The sequence below is a fragment of the Mizuhopecten yessoensis genome, unplaced genomic scaffold (assembly GCF_002113885.1).
Source record: "Mizuhopecten yessoensis strain PY_sf001 unplaced genomic scaffold, ASM211388v2 scaffold7521, whole genome shotgun sequence".
In the NCBI taxonomy this organism is placed as follows: domain Eukaryota; kingdom Metazoa; phylum Mollusca; class Bivalvia; order Pectinida; family Pectinidae; genus Mizuhopecten; species Mizuhopecten yessoensis.
The window spans coordinates 271,759-287,334 of NW_018407089.1; the positions used below are offsets into that span (position 1 = coordinate 271,759).

General features: G+C 34.4%; 1 protein-coding gene across 1 annotated transcript; it reads left to right on the top strand.

The window, feature by feature from the left end:
* Positions 1-1,924: 1,924 nt before the first annotated feature.
* On the top strand, positions 1,925-13,584 carry LOC110453858. The gene is made up of 11 exons (XM_021503042.1): positions 1,925-2,029; positions 5,934-5,972; positions 7,086-7,165; positions 7,547-7,618; positions 8,246-8,342; positions 9,325-9,407; positions 9,692-9,763; positions 10,827-10,962; positions 11,938-12,093; positions 12,545-12,574; positions 13,305-13,584. Exons 1-11 carry the CDS (start codon positions 1,999-2,001, stop codon positions 13,502-13,504), a joined length of 996 nt encoding a protein of 331 aa, XP_021358717.1. The 5' UTR covers positions 1,925-1,998; the 3' UTR covers positions 13,505-13,584.
* The last annotated feature ends 1,992 nt before the right edge of the window (positions 13,585-15,576 follow it).

Consider the following 15,576-nt stretch of genomic DNA (forward strand, 5'->3'; position numbering starts at 1 on the left):
CTATAAATAGAAAATTTGTTTTCCTGCGATAACATGAGTTTCCTTGGGCTGATCAAACTCAAACTTCATGCAGTGCTAAGCACAATCTCCCAGCTTCCTGCGCAGGCGACACATCCACTTCCGTGGAATTCTTGTTTATAGAAATTGGCAACGTGTGTAGTGAGAGGTGGTCTGATAATGCTTTCAAAACCCCATCGATCCGCCTCCGTCACAGACTGTCATTGTGTAACATTAAGTAATTATAAGTCGGTATCAGAAAAGTTATATTGTTCCTGTTTCATTCCTGTATTGTCAGTCATTGTTTGAATATTTTGATGTTAAACAGTGTGTATTACATGTATGTTGTTGTTATAACGTATAGTGCTCTCGGAAATGTGAGAAGCGAGCTTTGCCCCTTAGAGAATAAAACCAAAATATGTCGTTTGTCTTTCGTCTTTGATATATTTATTACATTGGTTGAACACTAATGTGATGTAATGGTTTCCTCTATAATGTCTTTCCAAGATGCTTACACTTCTGTATACCGGAACATTTTCGCTGCAGTCTTATTTTCGCTTTTTTCGCCATCTGGAATGGGGGAGAATTTATCATTACAGCGAACATTAATCAACTACATAATATACATAGTGATTAAATATGAAAAGCGAAATTCACACTGAGCGAATTTGGATTTCACAGGCGAAGGGTGAAAGTTTGACTGGGCGAAAACATCCGTTATATAGTATATGGAAGGAATATTTTCTCTTATAAATCACTACGTTTCCTTCTGTATCAAATGCCGAAATAATTTAGGAGTGAGAATATATATTTTTGACTGAGAAGTTATAATTATTTATCATCCCGTTCCCGTTACATACCAAATTACATGTTCAATGATATGGTACGAACTTCTAAATAAATGTCATGTCCTCTTTTGTCATGTCTATGAAATTAGGAGAGATTCTTTTCCGATAAATCAGATTTACCATGGTAAAGCTTTATCTCGACTGAAGGTTATTTCCTATACTATGATTTTTGCGCAACTCAGATAAAAATGCTTTCTCCTATGGAGACAACTTATATACTATCATAAAACTTTGGCTAGACATCTTATAAGAAATACTACCAAACATCACCGGCAATTGAAAAGTGGTTGGTATTAGGAAAGAGAGAGGTAGGCTTAATGGACTATAAAAGATATTTAAATAGAGAGGAAACCTACATAGTTGCCTATATAACAGTGTAAGAAATACATTTGACACCAGCAATGTTCTCGAATGAAAATGATCATAACTGGTTGTTCAACGAACGAAATAAAATTAGAATGATAACAACGTTTTATTTCGTTTTGATTTTGAATTCGTTTAAAAATAATTTGCCCCAAAGGCTGTATTTGACGCACATATGATTTCAGTTGCGCCAAAATCGTGATGATAAATCTTTAAATGAGACGACATTGTGTCAATCTGAACGTCGAAAGGTCTAGATTACCCCAAAATAAAGAATAATGAAATAACACTAGTGATAATCATTCTGGGTGTTTTAAATTGTACATTTCCTCCGCAATACCAATTATGAGAAAATAATTTAAATCGATCGTTAATCATGACAAAGATTGTTTTGCCGAGAACAATACTGATGGGTAAGTTCAAATGAGACCATGTGACGTCATGCTGTTCATAAGACAAATGATAAATAATTTATCATTTAGTCATTCCCCCATTGCTGTTTGTTTTATGTATTGGAAATAAAAGTCGAGTAAAGATGAATTTCACTAGGAATATTTTATCATTATTTCAAGTACAAAAAGATGGTTCTTGCTGGATATATTTCTATTTTTACATTGTTACATCGTAACCAGCAGACGTAGAACAGGGAGTGTAGTGTCTCCTACTATATGTGGACTTATAGCTGTTCCGTACTCACTGCCCTTATCTTGATCACCTCTGATAAGAATGTCTGGACATTCCTGTACACACTATTGTCTATATATGTCTACCAACCAACGTTAAACAAGTCATGGATATCACCGTTATATATTATTATCAAGGTAACGTTATCTAAATTTCATTTTACTTGTAATTGATCAGGATCAAAGACTTTTAACGGTGTTTTTTTCACGCACCTGTAGGTGAACCAGAATGTATGTCGTTAGGGTAAGAATTTGTACTTTATTCTTATTGTTAAATGGCACTATTAGATATTTTACGGACAGTATTTCCCCACAGTATTGGCCACGATTTTTCATAATTTCATATTTTAATGTCATTTGATGCAATAATATGTGTAGTGATCGAGACCCCGTCTCTCTCGGTACTCAGATGATAGACAGGCCAGGTAACGCCTCATCTATATCAGCCTGTAGTGAATATGCATATTTTGAACGCGGTAGAGGTCACATGATCTGTGACGTCACAGTGGCACGAATTATACGACACGCACTACGTGTACCCATTCTGACAAGACCCCTATTTATATATTATCTGCAAAACAGTTAAAGTAATGACAGCAACCAATATAATAATGATGTTGTATCGGTAAAATCATCAATCAGCAAATAAAGACATCAATTCTCCGAAAGAGAAGTTATACATTCGAGTCTGAATCACGAAAATCTAATTCCGTATCTGCATCAACTACATTCAATGTACACTGTACCTTTTAGCCGAGAGATGGTAAAACACAGTTTACACCCTAATATCTTACATGTGTATCAAAAGGTATGTTATTTACCTGTAGTTCTTACCCACTTAATACTATAGCCAAGGGTCATTTACGATACCTACCTGTGAATTTACAGGTGAACTAACTACCTCAGAGGTTCTTTATTAGCCAAAAGCCCTAATGCTTATAGGTACATACATATATGCATATAACATTCTATAAACATAATTAGAATAGACAGGAGAGTGACATCACAGTATACATAAACCACCGTTCAATAATGTGCATATAACAATACTTAATTAACCATTAACTATTACAGTTATGAAACACCACAATACATAAACCTTGAATTAACGCCTCTTAAATGCTTAATATAAATATTTTCCTAAATTGGATAGCTCTCTAACATGTGTTACCTGAGGCTGTGAATGTCATGGCGTAATGTCATTTCTAACCGATCCTCCAACTATCACAGGTAGAATGGTGTGCCGGCGCGTTTCTTTATGCCCAAGTTCAAGCTTTTTATTTACCAAATGCAATACAGCATATAGGTTATAAAGTTAATCACGCATGGTTCGTAATAAAGTACAATATACAAGATGGCGGAGGATAATTCATGGTTCACATTTAACATATACATTTTACTGGCCCACAAGGGTTTTCTTTTGGCGGTTACATACAATAAATATTTACCAAGTTTACTTAAAGTTTTGACATTTTTATATGCAAATAATTCAATCAATTTATAGACACTAGGATGTCGATAATAATATTGTTTTAAATATGTATTTCTCAACTCAGAATATGCTGGACAAAGTAGTATAAAATGCATCTCATCTTCTACATCATTTTTGTTACAGACAGTACATATTCTTTGGCCTCTAGGGACGGCATTGTAACGTCCTGACTCAATATTAAGACAGTGTGTTTGCATGCTCAATTACTCAATGATTGTTTGATACTAGAAGTTAAGGGCTTTGTTAAACAACAACAGTTATTGAATAGTTTAAAATACCAACATTAACATTTGTTTAGCAGCTTTTTAACAAAAATGTACGTTCAGGAACTCGTGATGAGTTTACTTGTGGCAAACTATTTCAGAATAAACCTTCCAATATTAGCACAAATCCAAACTAATCCAGTTCTTGTTTATGAAAAGTGATCTTTAAAACAAACGTAAAACCAATGTTGTGGAGCCTAGTTGAATTGAATACCACCAACTAGAGCGAGCCCGGCAGATATTCTTTTCTATTTCGAGTTTGAATTTCACGTATAATTTGAAGCTAGCGATGAGTCGACATTTTGGAACCTGTTTCTTTTCTGAAAAAAATATGCAAATAATACACAATACAATACAATATATTTTATTAATCTGTCACATGTCAATATTACAGGTGTATACTATACATTCGAAGTCATAAAAACATAAGAAATTGTATTAACATATATTGACATCCAGCCATGAGTTTGACTTGTGAGATACATGCATAGAATATCAAGCAATATAATATTTGTTTGTGTTCGGGGTTTGGGTTATTACTTCAAGCCACACTTGAGTGACGAATCTGTTTAATTATTTATAAAGATGTTGTAAAAAAAACTGATCTTAATTGTTGTTGAACGGAGTAGGCAAAAACTGCCCCAATACGGTTCACTTTTTATATGTATATTTCAATACCCATTAGAGAGAGAAACACTTGCTGGTTTTAGTGAAATTCATGAAGTGGGGAAGGGCCATTTTCATTTTCGTATCCTGATTTCAGCTGACATCTAAAGCGATATTTCAACGAAACAAATATTTTAAACTATCATATTATTTATATTTAATTGTGACAGTCTGATTGACACTAGACATAAAATGGTTGTTCACGTATACCCGTGGATATACAATTAAGCTATACTGTCCGGTGTTTTTACTTTTCAAGTGATCAACGTTCGCGATTATGACAAAACCAAATTGAATGAAAGTTTATGTGTTCCGTCGACGTGCTCTAATACTACACCAAACTCAGATCTAAATAAAAGCTGTTTAGTAAAACTTTCACTTTTAGACGTTAATATGTGGATAAGTAACGTTACATATGGTATTAAGTATACATGTATACATATATAGGAGGAAAACACACGATTTATTAGCATATTTTTAGAACATGACAGTAGATTACATTGCAAATATATGAGTCTAAAAAGTCACATGATTAAACTGGCTCTTACGTCACATTGATTTGTTTTAAATCAAGTAATATATTGAGTTTTCATTCTGTGTAACCGCTGTGCTATATGCGTATCATATATACGTCTTACGTCCCTGCCATATCAGAATCGTCCTCCGATGTAATTTTTTACGTAAATTGTGATTTGTCTTCGTCCTTTCTCAAACCTAAATTGGTAGAGAATTGTATTAAGAATGTAGTTAATGTTAATAATCACACTGTCAGACGTGTCCATTGAAACAAATCATAAATATACAGAAGGGGTGCAGCTCCTGAACCCTAGCTACTGTGGACCAGTGACCAAAAACGTGCCACTTTGACGTCACAATGCAAGTACCACGTGACCTGTAACGGAGCGGTCACATTTGATTGCCTATATCTAGATAACGGGACACTTCTGAACGCGCGTTGATGGATGATTCGTTATTTATTTAAGAATATTACAGGTTTCGCTTTTTTTTACGAGATGTAAAAAATCATGGCAAAAACCCTTAAATGATAGTGATAAGGCTATTTTAGGAGATGAACGGAAGCCGTGCATATTTCATTTGGTGATGATACTTTCTCAGCTCATGATAAGGCAATGCTTTCCGGACAATAATAATAGTTATGAACGGATTAGATGAAACTTATGTGTTCATATAATAAACATGCTCCAATCACGATCGAATATGAGCTAGCGATCATGGGTTACTTTATACTTCCTCAGTTGCGGTTAGCCTATGCATTAAAGACAATGACTTGCCTAAAATTTCGGTGGATTCAGTCTAGGAATATCCAATTAGCTATACCAACATCCTTGTCTTTCCGTAATATAGAGTTCCTGTTATTGTATGGGTTGATAGCAGGTTTGATGTTTGGTTGTATACTTCCTATGTCCAGGCCAATTTTGAAGATGGCTGAGTAATATACATGTATGTATTTAATGACATTGCAGACAAAATACGTTGACAACACATGCTATAGCTAGTAATACTCCACAGTAGGGAACATTCTTTCCGCATATTGCTGGTAATGGTATACAGAAATATATTTTTTGGCTTCTGTTTCATATATTCCCGTTTTTATTTACAGCATGGGCGTCTATATTTATTGCATTTGTTGCAGCACAAAGTGAGTATAACTTAATTAGACATATGACCTTACCGATATCCAGAGGTTATACTCACATACGTTCTCTGCACCCTTGGAATATGTCATGAAAACATCAAAGGCTCAGTGTACGCTACCTTGTCGATGAGACAAGAATACTAGTTTGATGCTTTGTGGTACATCAACAGAATCCCGCGGCCATGTAACGGTAGAATTGACTGACGTTGTCGGGTGTTACTCCTCTGTAATCTTCAAAGAACATTGTCAGCCTAGCTGTTTGTCAGTTTTCTTTTATATGTGACCAATCAAATTGGTAGCCGCCTGCCGTCACTTTTGATATTCCACATTCCCGGAGTGCAGAGAGCGTAAGTGAGCACGACCCCTGACATTTCGAAGAACTGTCTGCAATTGTCGTATGCCTGCTTTGTGGATTTTCTCACAGACAATTTTCTTCTTCCTCCCATAGGCTGACGTGCTGTAACTATCAACGTACATATCTGATACTTTCTCACGAGAAGGTGAAATTTATCTTCCTATCAGTGGTAGCTGTACTGTGATATACGTGTTGATCTGACATGTATATAGGGAAATGTCACGTATTTTAATTCCTTTTAACAGAGGGGTCCATGGGTCAAACTTTGATATGCTATACCAGTTGTATTTCTTCTACTATATGTATCATTTATGTTTTAACCAGATCTAGAAATACCAGGTACAATATATTTGTAAAATTCATTGTCATTCTCATAGCCATATTATAAAATCATTATTGTGTGCTATGCACTTTGTAACAAAATGGTCAGTACAATAGATAATTAATGATAAAGAATCGAACCATCCTATATCATGTAAGATAGTGGGTATAAATAGGGAGCAACGCTTTGACGGGGGATGTGGAATTGTAGATATTGTTAAAGCGCTTTTTCATCTAGTGGCGACCAGGTCCGTCATTGATGACATAGAGACAGGAACGGGAGAGCGTTAACTCCCCAAAACAGACAGGGGTAACTGTCATTGCCATATTGTACATCTAGTATTATTGTTTCGGGAGGGGAAAATCTACGTGTGTTGTTCCGTGTGTTGTGTAACAAAAATGTCCACTACTGTAAGTAAATTTCCGTTCTTTTATCATAGGTGGCCCATTGTGCTATAATTGTGACAGACTTCCCAAACAACGTGACTGCAATACTATTGTCCAGTGTGGACCAAATGAGGTGAGACTTATAAACGTCACAAAGAAAACAATTTTATACACGCAAGGAATACATGTATAAAATATGATCAAATTTAAACGATTAGAATGTTCTTAATATTTTGGAGAATATCCTATTATTACATCGGCCGTATCGGAAAAAGATATATCAAATGAGAGAAATGTTCTTAAAAAACATATGTAATTATGAAGGAGTACAATGTAGTTTTGATTAACAGAGTTTCCACAGTTATAGAGTTAACAAATAAAATGCCACCATGGTATAGAAGAATGATACAAATAGCCATATCAGAGGATATTGTGTGTGAGGATGGGGTTGATATTGTTACCTTCAAGCTACAAAACACAATAAAAAACATCAAATGCTTTTGTTTTATTCCAGAGGTGTTATGGCGAACATTACGTCACTTCCGGTGCAGTCCAGATGTTCCGTTCAGGATGCAAGGATACGGCTGTAAATATTGGTCTATATATCAAAAGAGCGATTCTACTGACACAACATCAGTACAATAATTTACATATTGTTATATTTCTATTTTCTCATGCTTACAACAGCATTTCAATAAACCAAATTGCCATTAATGATATAAATTAATGATCTTACACTCAGTATCATGTAATATCAACTAATTGAACGAGTTTAATAAATTCAATGTAACATGGACACAAATGTAAGATTCTATTTATCACATACCATTCATAATTTGAAAAAGAGAACACATAAATGTGTTATCAGCCGACTTTATATAGGTAAAACCAAAGTACTTAGATCATAGTATTTTAGTTCCGCGCAGTGTGAAGTAGTTTAAATTGGTTTATAATAATGAATATCTTTAAATGTAATGAAAATAATGTTGACAAAATGAACATTTCAAACACATTTAAAGTAACAGTAACTGTATAATGTAGTATAGTTAATAAAAGTACTACCTAATATGGCGTAGTAATTTGTTCCCAAGGTTTCGACCAATCGCAAACTTTTAGATCTTATTTAACATGCGTATTACCACATTTGTGACATGGCTGTATGACATAGTTATATGTATCAGTTATGTGATAAACATTGTGTTCTACCACACAGCACTGTTCCAGGAAAAAGAAAAAGTCGGAATCAACTCTGTGCACGTCGTGTTGTACACGTGACTACTGTAACATACAACTCTGCGACAGACCAATACGTATGTATAGGGGAACATTGACGCTATTGAACTGGTTTATGAAGCAAAACAGAATATATACTGTATATCCGGAAAATTGCGATGCATTTTAATTTTTGCCTTTTTTGCCCTCCGTAATGAAGGTGAACTTATCAGTACAGCGAATTTAAATAAACAGCATAAACTATTTATTGAAGGACGAAATCTACACTGGTCGAAAACTGATTTCATGGGCGAAAATTTAGAATGGGCGAAAATTTCCGGGTATACAATATATGTGACGTGAAAATAAAATATACTACAGCGTCAACACACACGGTCAAAATATACTACAACGTCAGTCAATACATCAGGACCAATTTTACCACGGTGTCAACACATACGATCAAAATATACCACAGCATCAAAACACAAGGTCAAACTATAATGCAGTGTTTAAACACAAGGACAAAATTGACCATAGCGTCAACACACAAGGGAAAATATACTACAGCGTTAATATAACAACAAAATGTACCACAGCGTTAACAAGATCGAAACAAACTACAGCGTCAACACCAAAGATAAAACATAGCCGATCAATATAAGAAAATATGAACAGTAAAATGATTCTGTTATCATATTTAGAAATCAGTAGAAATGAGAATTTCCCTTGAAGAAGACCTGAAACTTCTTTTGTTGTTTGGTCTTGTAAATAGTGTTGGTAAGAGAACGCACAAAATTAAAGGATTGTTAAAAGGAAAACAATAACAAGGAAAGGTTTTCCATTGTATCTAGCAGTGTGCTCAGTAATAAAGTAGATGATTTGACAAAGATTACTGCCAGTTTACATAGATAACAATTGTTTTGTATATATTATGAGTATGTTAAAGACCCACGTGTAAATTCAACTTACTACTCCTACTAATAGATAATAAATATAATGACTCTACATATGTGCTCGCTCACGTGTTTGCTAATAAATAAATACTACAGACAATCTTCATGATGTTATCATTTCTAGAGTTGGGTAAAAGGTGTCTTGCATGTGATGACGTCATTGATCCACGAATGTGTACACGTGACATACAATGTGATGCCGATCAGGTATGATATAAATGGTCTTGTTTTGAAGTTTGAAGTTTTTAATCAACAATCGTCTGTATGTATGCTTTCCGGACGCTCGGTTTTCAGAATTGATATTTAACTGAAAAACACACTCATTGCAAATATGTCTGTATTTGTGCTTTATTTGTGTAAAATTGTCGATCACAAAGCCTATGTATATATAAATGATCAAATAGACTATACCTACTATTCAATGGCTTCAATGGTAAAAGTACATGTATTTTGAAAACAAATTTGGTATTGATATTCTTATTCTGTTGTAGATGTGTTACGCAGAAGAGATTTACAATGTTAACAAAGAGAAGCGCTATCGTCTAGGCTGTGCACCGAAATTGGTAACGTATCAACCTGTTGTTCAGGGCATTCTGCAAGCATATGACATAACAGATATAATTAAACTAGAGTTGATTGACTAATTCCTGTACATTTGACTTATTGAATGAATTCGTTTTCCATATGATATCCTTACTTTGTTATTCAGCGAGTTCACCGGTGTAACATATTTTGCGTATAAATTTAACTCTCCATCTGTGATGTCATACAATGAAAATGACGTCCAGACGTCCCTATTATATAACTGATTACAATAATGGCGATAAGTACAAGGACAATTTTGATCATGGAATGTAAAAGTGTTTCGAATTTGTTTCCTTTTCTTATGATATTTATAAAACATTTCATGATTAGTTTAGCTCTCATAACGGCTAGCCTAGCCTAATGAAACATGCTTAAACTGTTTTTTTAAATCTCACAAGAAAAGGAAACACGTAACTGTCTTGCTGCATCATATGTGGATTAATATGAAAATGAAAGAAGAGATTATGTTTCCTGGTAACTACAAATGTATGTTATTCCACTTAGACTTGAAGAATTTAACAAGATGCATCTATCCCGGAAAATCAAATCTGCAAATTAAAGTGTTTATAAGACTTATTGAAAGTGGAATACTATATTTAAATACGTACATTATTTCAACATATGTTAACAGTATGTGTATTAATATTTAAGATAGCGAGTTGGACACCATGTGCTTCTTTATCGGCTTTCGTTTCAATTTGAAAGTGTGGGGGAAAAAGGTGCGTTTCATCCAATGAAAGTGGACTAGTCGGATGGAGAGTATCGTTACTTAGGGATTATCCCTTAATCATATAGTGTTTACACTTCGTCATAAAGGAGTTATTCCCAAGTCATATACGGGTTATCTTTACGTCATATAGGGATATTCCCTCAGTCATATCGGGATTATTCTCAAGTCATATCGGGATTATCCTCAAGTCATATAGGGATTATCCTTAAGGGATATTCCCTAAGTCATATAGGGATATTCCCTAAGCCATATATATATACATGACTATTGCTGGTGTATGTCTTTGTGACTAACAGTACACATCACTTTAGAGTTGTGGATATTTCGGTGCTCCACAAATTGGCCGGCGACACGTGACGGGTTCGAGCCACTCACGGGCGACTACGTCATACTGTGGACAGTGCTGCGACACTGGGAAAAACTGTAACCGTGATCTGTGTCGCACAGGTTCGTATTGTTCATCTTTATATGTGATACCAATATCAATGTAAATAACTTCTCTTCAGGTAACTAGTATAACCACCAATATGCATTTGTATACTTCATACAATCCCTTAATGAACAATGGAGTAATCGATAAATTTGCTACTTTGTCTTTAATAATTGTTCCTTTCATTTTTGCTATTATAATTAATATCTTAAAGACATATTTACACAAACATGGATTTGTTATGGGTGGCTTTTGATTATACGACATGCATTTGTTGGTATTCGGATTTTTTTCTCTCTCAAACATATAAGTTGCGATCATGAGAAATCGACGGCAACCACTACATTTTTAGAATATAACAACCGTCATATCGATCTGTTGCCATGCACGTTGGACCAGCGAATGATTAACGTGACAGTGTTTTATTCCCAAAAAAACAAAAAATACATATTAAGTTATTAAGTTTACCATAACATATAGGTATGACCATATTTGAGTTTATAAGTAAAGTTTCATAATTTAACATCAATTTGATATCCCATGACCCGTCCTTAATAATGCTATTTTGCTAATTTGCTCCTCTTTTTCCGCACATTAAGTTCCATTATTTGCATATCCGCTGACATTTATGGCTGTTACGACTTCTTAACTAATCCTTAACTTGGAACATATCTATTTTATATGAAATGTTACTTTTTAAGGTTGTGAACCTAGTGTGTTTTCCTTTATATAGTACTATTGTACTTCATAAAATGTAACCAGCTGCAAATCTGGTATGCAAACTAGTTTGGCTTATAAAGCTAAAATCGGGCCATATTGTAAATTAAATGTAAATCTAAATATATTACCCTGTCTAAATAATTGATTGTATTATTATTATTATTCAACGTTATTGAAATAGATTCTAGTTAACATATTACTGATAAACCACTTTCGGCTGTATTACTTTTTGTTAGTTTTATGTAATGTTTATCGATTTGACTTCCCATTAGGTGCCGTCGGATATGACCTGTTGATGCCACCTCCTCTACAGAACTGTTTCGACTACGACAGTTCTTACTGCGCAGGTCTGATAGCGTCTGACCCGTTGGCATGTAACGAGCGTACGGTCCGCTATCTCATGTGTCCTAGGAGCTGTAGCGTCTGTTGTAAGTTCCTTCCACCAAAAATGCCAAGTTAACCACTTTAGCATTTTTGTCAAATTAACAGATTTGGGGAGTGAAGACAAATAAAATGAAAGAAAATTGATCTTATCTATTTTTTTGGCCGTGAATGTTAGACATTACAATTCTACTATGAAAGTCTAGTTTACCAAAACATTACAAGAATTGTGCAGATTAACATTATTTTTTTCGCAATCAATCATGATAAAAAATGAAAAATATATATCAAAAATAAGTAATCATTATGTTTGACAACAATAACTATATCGGATGAAAAAAGAAAAAAACACCAGGATGCGATATATTGTAATTGTGGCTAAACTTGATCATAGAAAACTAGTTCTAAACATTTAAATGTATCGGGACTGTATGCCTCTTTATGTTGTACTATACTTCCATGACACATGGTAACCTTGATGTTCACTTTACGTCTTAGCGGGAGCCGGAGGTATCCCTGGAAACCAGGGTAAGTAGCTGATTACTGCTCTGTATTTTATTTGTTTGTATATTATTTTCATTTTAATAACTTAATGGTTTTCATCTTTGAATGGCAGATGTTGCTAAGCGCGGTATATTTTCATTTACCAGTTTAATAAGGATTAATGTGATTAAGTCTTTCAAAAATAAACTGGAACAGAATAATAGTTAACAGTTGATCATGACTCGTACTGATTAGGATTTGTTTAACTTTAATCCTATTTTCTATGACGTTATATTTCACATGCAGGTTTTCTCGGTGTCAAACGATGTATCACGGAAGTCAATAAGACAATATTCTTTAAACAAAATTACCTGTGTGTAACCTAACTCATTCGAATTTATTTTGAATAAACAAACTATGCTATTATAAAACAACTCTTGTATATATTGTCAAAAATGGACAATAATGATTAACGGTGCGTTTAGTTGGCGTTTCTGATTTTACAATTAATTATAAGGACCGACAAACAGTTATTTACAGTTCCTTCCAATATATGCTCTATAACCTCTCTTTCTCTCAACCTACCCCCTAAGAAAACATATGGTAATTCCTGAAATAAAAACTAAGCCTACTTATAGTTGGAACCGTTAGTTCGGGGACGATACAAATGTTTAATATTTACAATGGTATTAATAGATAAAACTTACTATTTACTATTAATGGTGAAACGAAATATCTAACATTCTATAATATTATATTTTTTCTTTGTGTCAAGCAACCACTGCAGTCCAACCGAAAACGACAGCGACACCAAGCGGCCAATGTCCGCCAAAGTTCGAACTGCAACGTTGTCAGGTGATTGATTGTGCTATCGGCTTGTGTGCTGACCCTATCCTACGACCACTATGTCCGGAGTACTGTTCAGGCTTGTGTATAGCCGTGGATTGTTCAAATACTAAATTTGCTAATACCTAAAGTTAATTTCGATCAAAGGTTAATGCATACATTATGTTCTTTGTCCAAAGTTCTGTACATCCTTCCAATAAATTATTTGTCACAAAGGTGTTGTCGTAATTGTCTTTCATCAATTTCATAATAAGAAAATATCTGGCCTGTGTGAGCTGAATTATCATCATATTTTATGAAAAATATAAAAACTAGCGTTAGAGAAACTAACTGGTTTTTTTGTTCACACTATACCCTTTAAGTGCCAATTTACATAAAAAAATATTCACAATAGTACCCAGGTAAGTGTCTGTGTCTTTGGCTATATCGGTCAAATATGTTGATACGCGGGAAAATAAAGTATTTTTTTACATTCTGACGATAATTCTTACTTGTCTACTTACATGTCATAACATCAGCAGTAGAAACGTTTAACTGATTAACCAGAGATAGTAAAATATCGGGACACCCTAACATCCTCAACAATAAACAGAAAGTACAACATTAGGTAATCACCAATTACAGAAATATGTACAATACCGGGTCTTTACGACCTCATTTCGGAATGATAAATACAGTATCAACACCCTTTCAACAGAGAAAATACAATCGTTACTCCCATTCGGGTAATGACAAGTTCATGATATGATATGGTATCATTGGCGCATACAAGAAAAAATATAATATAAAGACCAATATAAATTCAATATTTGATATTTTTGTGACTTATTATTTCAAGATTATTACAAACCAACACGTGTTTCTATCCACTATAAAACAACATGAGAATACCGGAGTGTCAACAAAATAATAATTGCTACTCAAAATTGAAAAAGGCAATTGTGCTTAGGTAAAAAGGAAATGAAAAGACTTACATGGATAACCCTCGAATTCTCAAGAAGACCTGCTCTTCCGGAAGGGTCAGTGGGTTCTACTTCATCGACGACACCCATTAATTAAATATATGTCAATTCTAGGTAATGTCACGTCCTCACACCGCAAACACGAGCAGTGACAACAAACCTACAAGGCAAACTGTTGAGCATAATGAAAACCATCGACCTTCGTATCACACAAAGAAATACCATAGCTCTCTATGAGGTAATGATGGCGACCACAACACTTATTCATAGTTTTCATCTACCTGTGATGTGAGTTTGTCAGTCAGCATCCCACGTCCGTCACGAAAGTCGTGATCTTCAGAGTACGCTCTTGAATCCGAATCGACTGCAACAAGATCGAGGAAAGCAGCCAAGGAAGATGATATTGTAGTGTTCTAGATTTCAAGCTCACGAGAATATATACGATCAATGTTGACAATAAATTTCTTCTTATTCATAGACTGCAAAATCATCGACATATCTTCATGTGAAATTGAAGGGTTCGGCTGGATTTTGTTTACAGTCCTAAAAACCTCATCAATAAATTCAGTCTCAAACAAATCGGTCAAAAGAAGGTTTGTTCCCATAGAATGTTTACTGTCTGAAGATCTTGCCACCGAACTCGAGAAAAAATATTGTCAAACAGGACATAAATGATACTCACAACTTTATCCTCATTATATTTTATTTTGGTCTTTGATGTGCTATTCACAAAATATGCTCCGAAATAATTTACTGTCATGTATTTAAATCGCGTTTCGCTTTTTTTGGAAAGAAGGCTCCCATTATTAAATTCGTGACTGAATGTATGGCAGACGGTGCTTCGTGGCACAAACATGTTCGTCACTTCCGCTGACAATTACAACAAAATGACGTACTTGTTAATTTAAAACGTAAAATCCGTACACCGGCACTCGAGTCTTATCTTCACTATCATGTTTTTTTTTTTTTATAGAAGTAACTATTTAAAGGCGCCTACTGTTAGAAAGATCATCAGTACAACTACACAGAAAATAGCTTTTTAAATTCGAGGACGTTCATGCAGAAAGCAACACAAAGTTAACATTATACTGCACCCATTGGTAATCTCGTCCATCTTCTGCTCATTAGTGGAACGAAATGTCAAACGAATGGGGAATCAATATCCAACGTGTTTCGAAATGTATGCAGAGAATGACGAGATTGAAAAGGTGCTTTGGAACCTTTTATAGGGGTACGAAT

Coding starts and splice junctions, on each gene's coding strand:
- LOC110453858 (XM_021503042.1), top strand. CDS start 1,999: ATGGATATCACCGTTATATATTATTATCAAG. Junction 9,764..10,826: donor TAGGCTGTGCACCGAAATTG/GTAACGTATCAA, acceptor ACATCACTTTAG/AGTTGTGGATATTTCGGTGC. Junction 12,575..13,304: donor AGGTATCCCTGGAAACCAGG/GTAAGTAGCTGA, acceptor CTTTGTGTCAAG/CAACCACTGCAGTCCAACCG.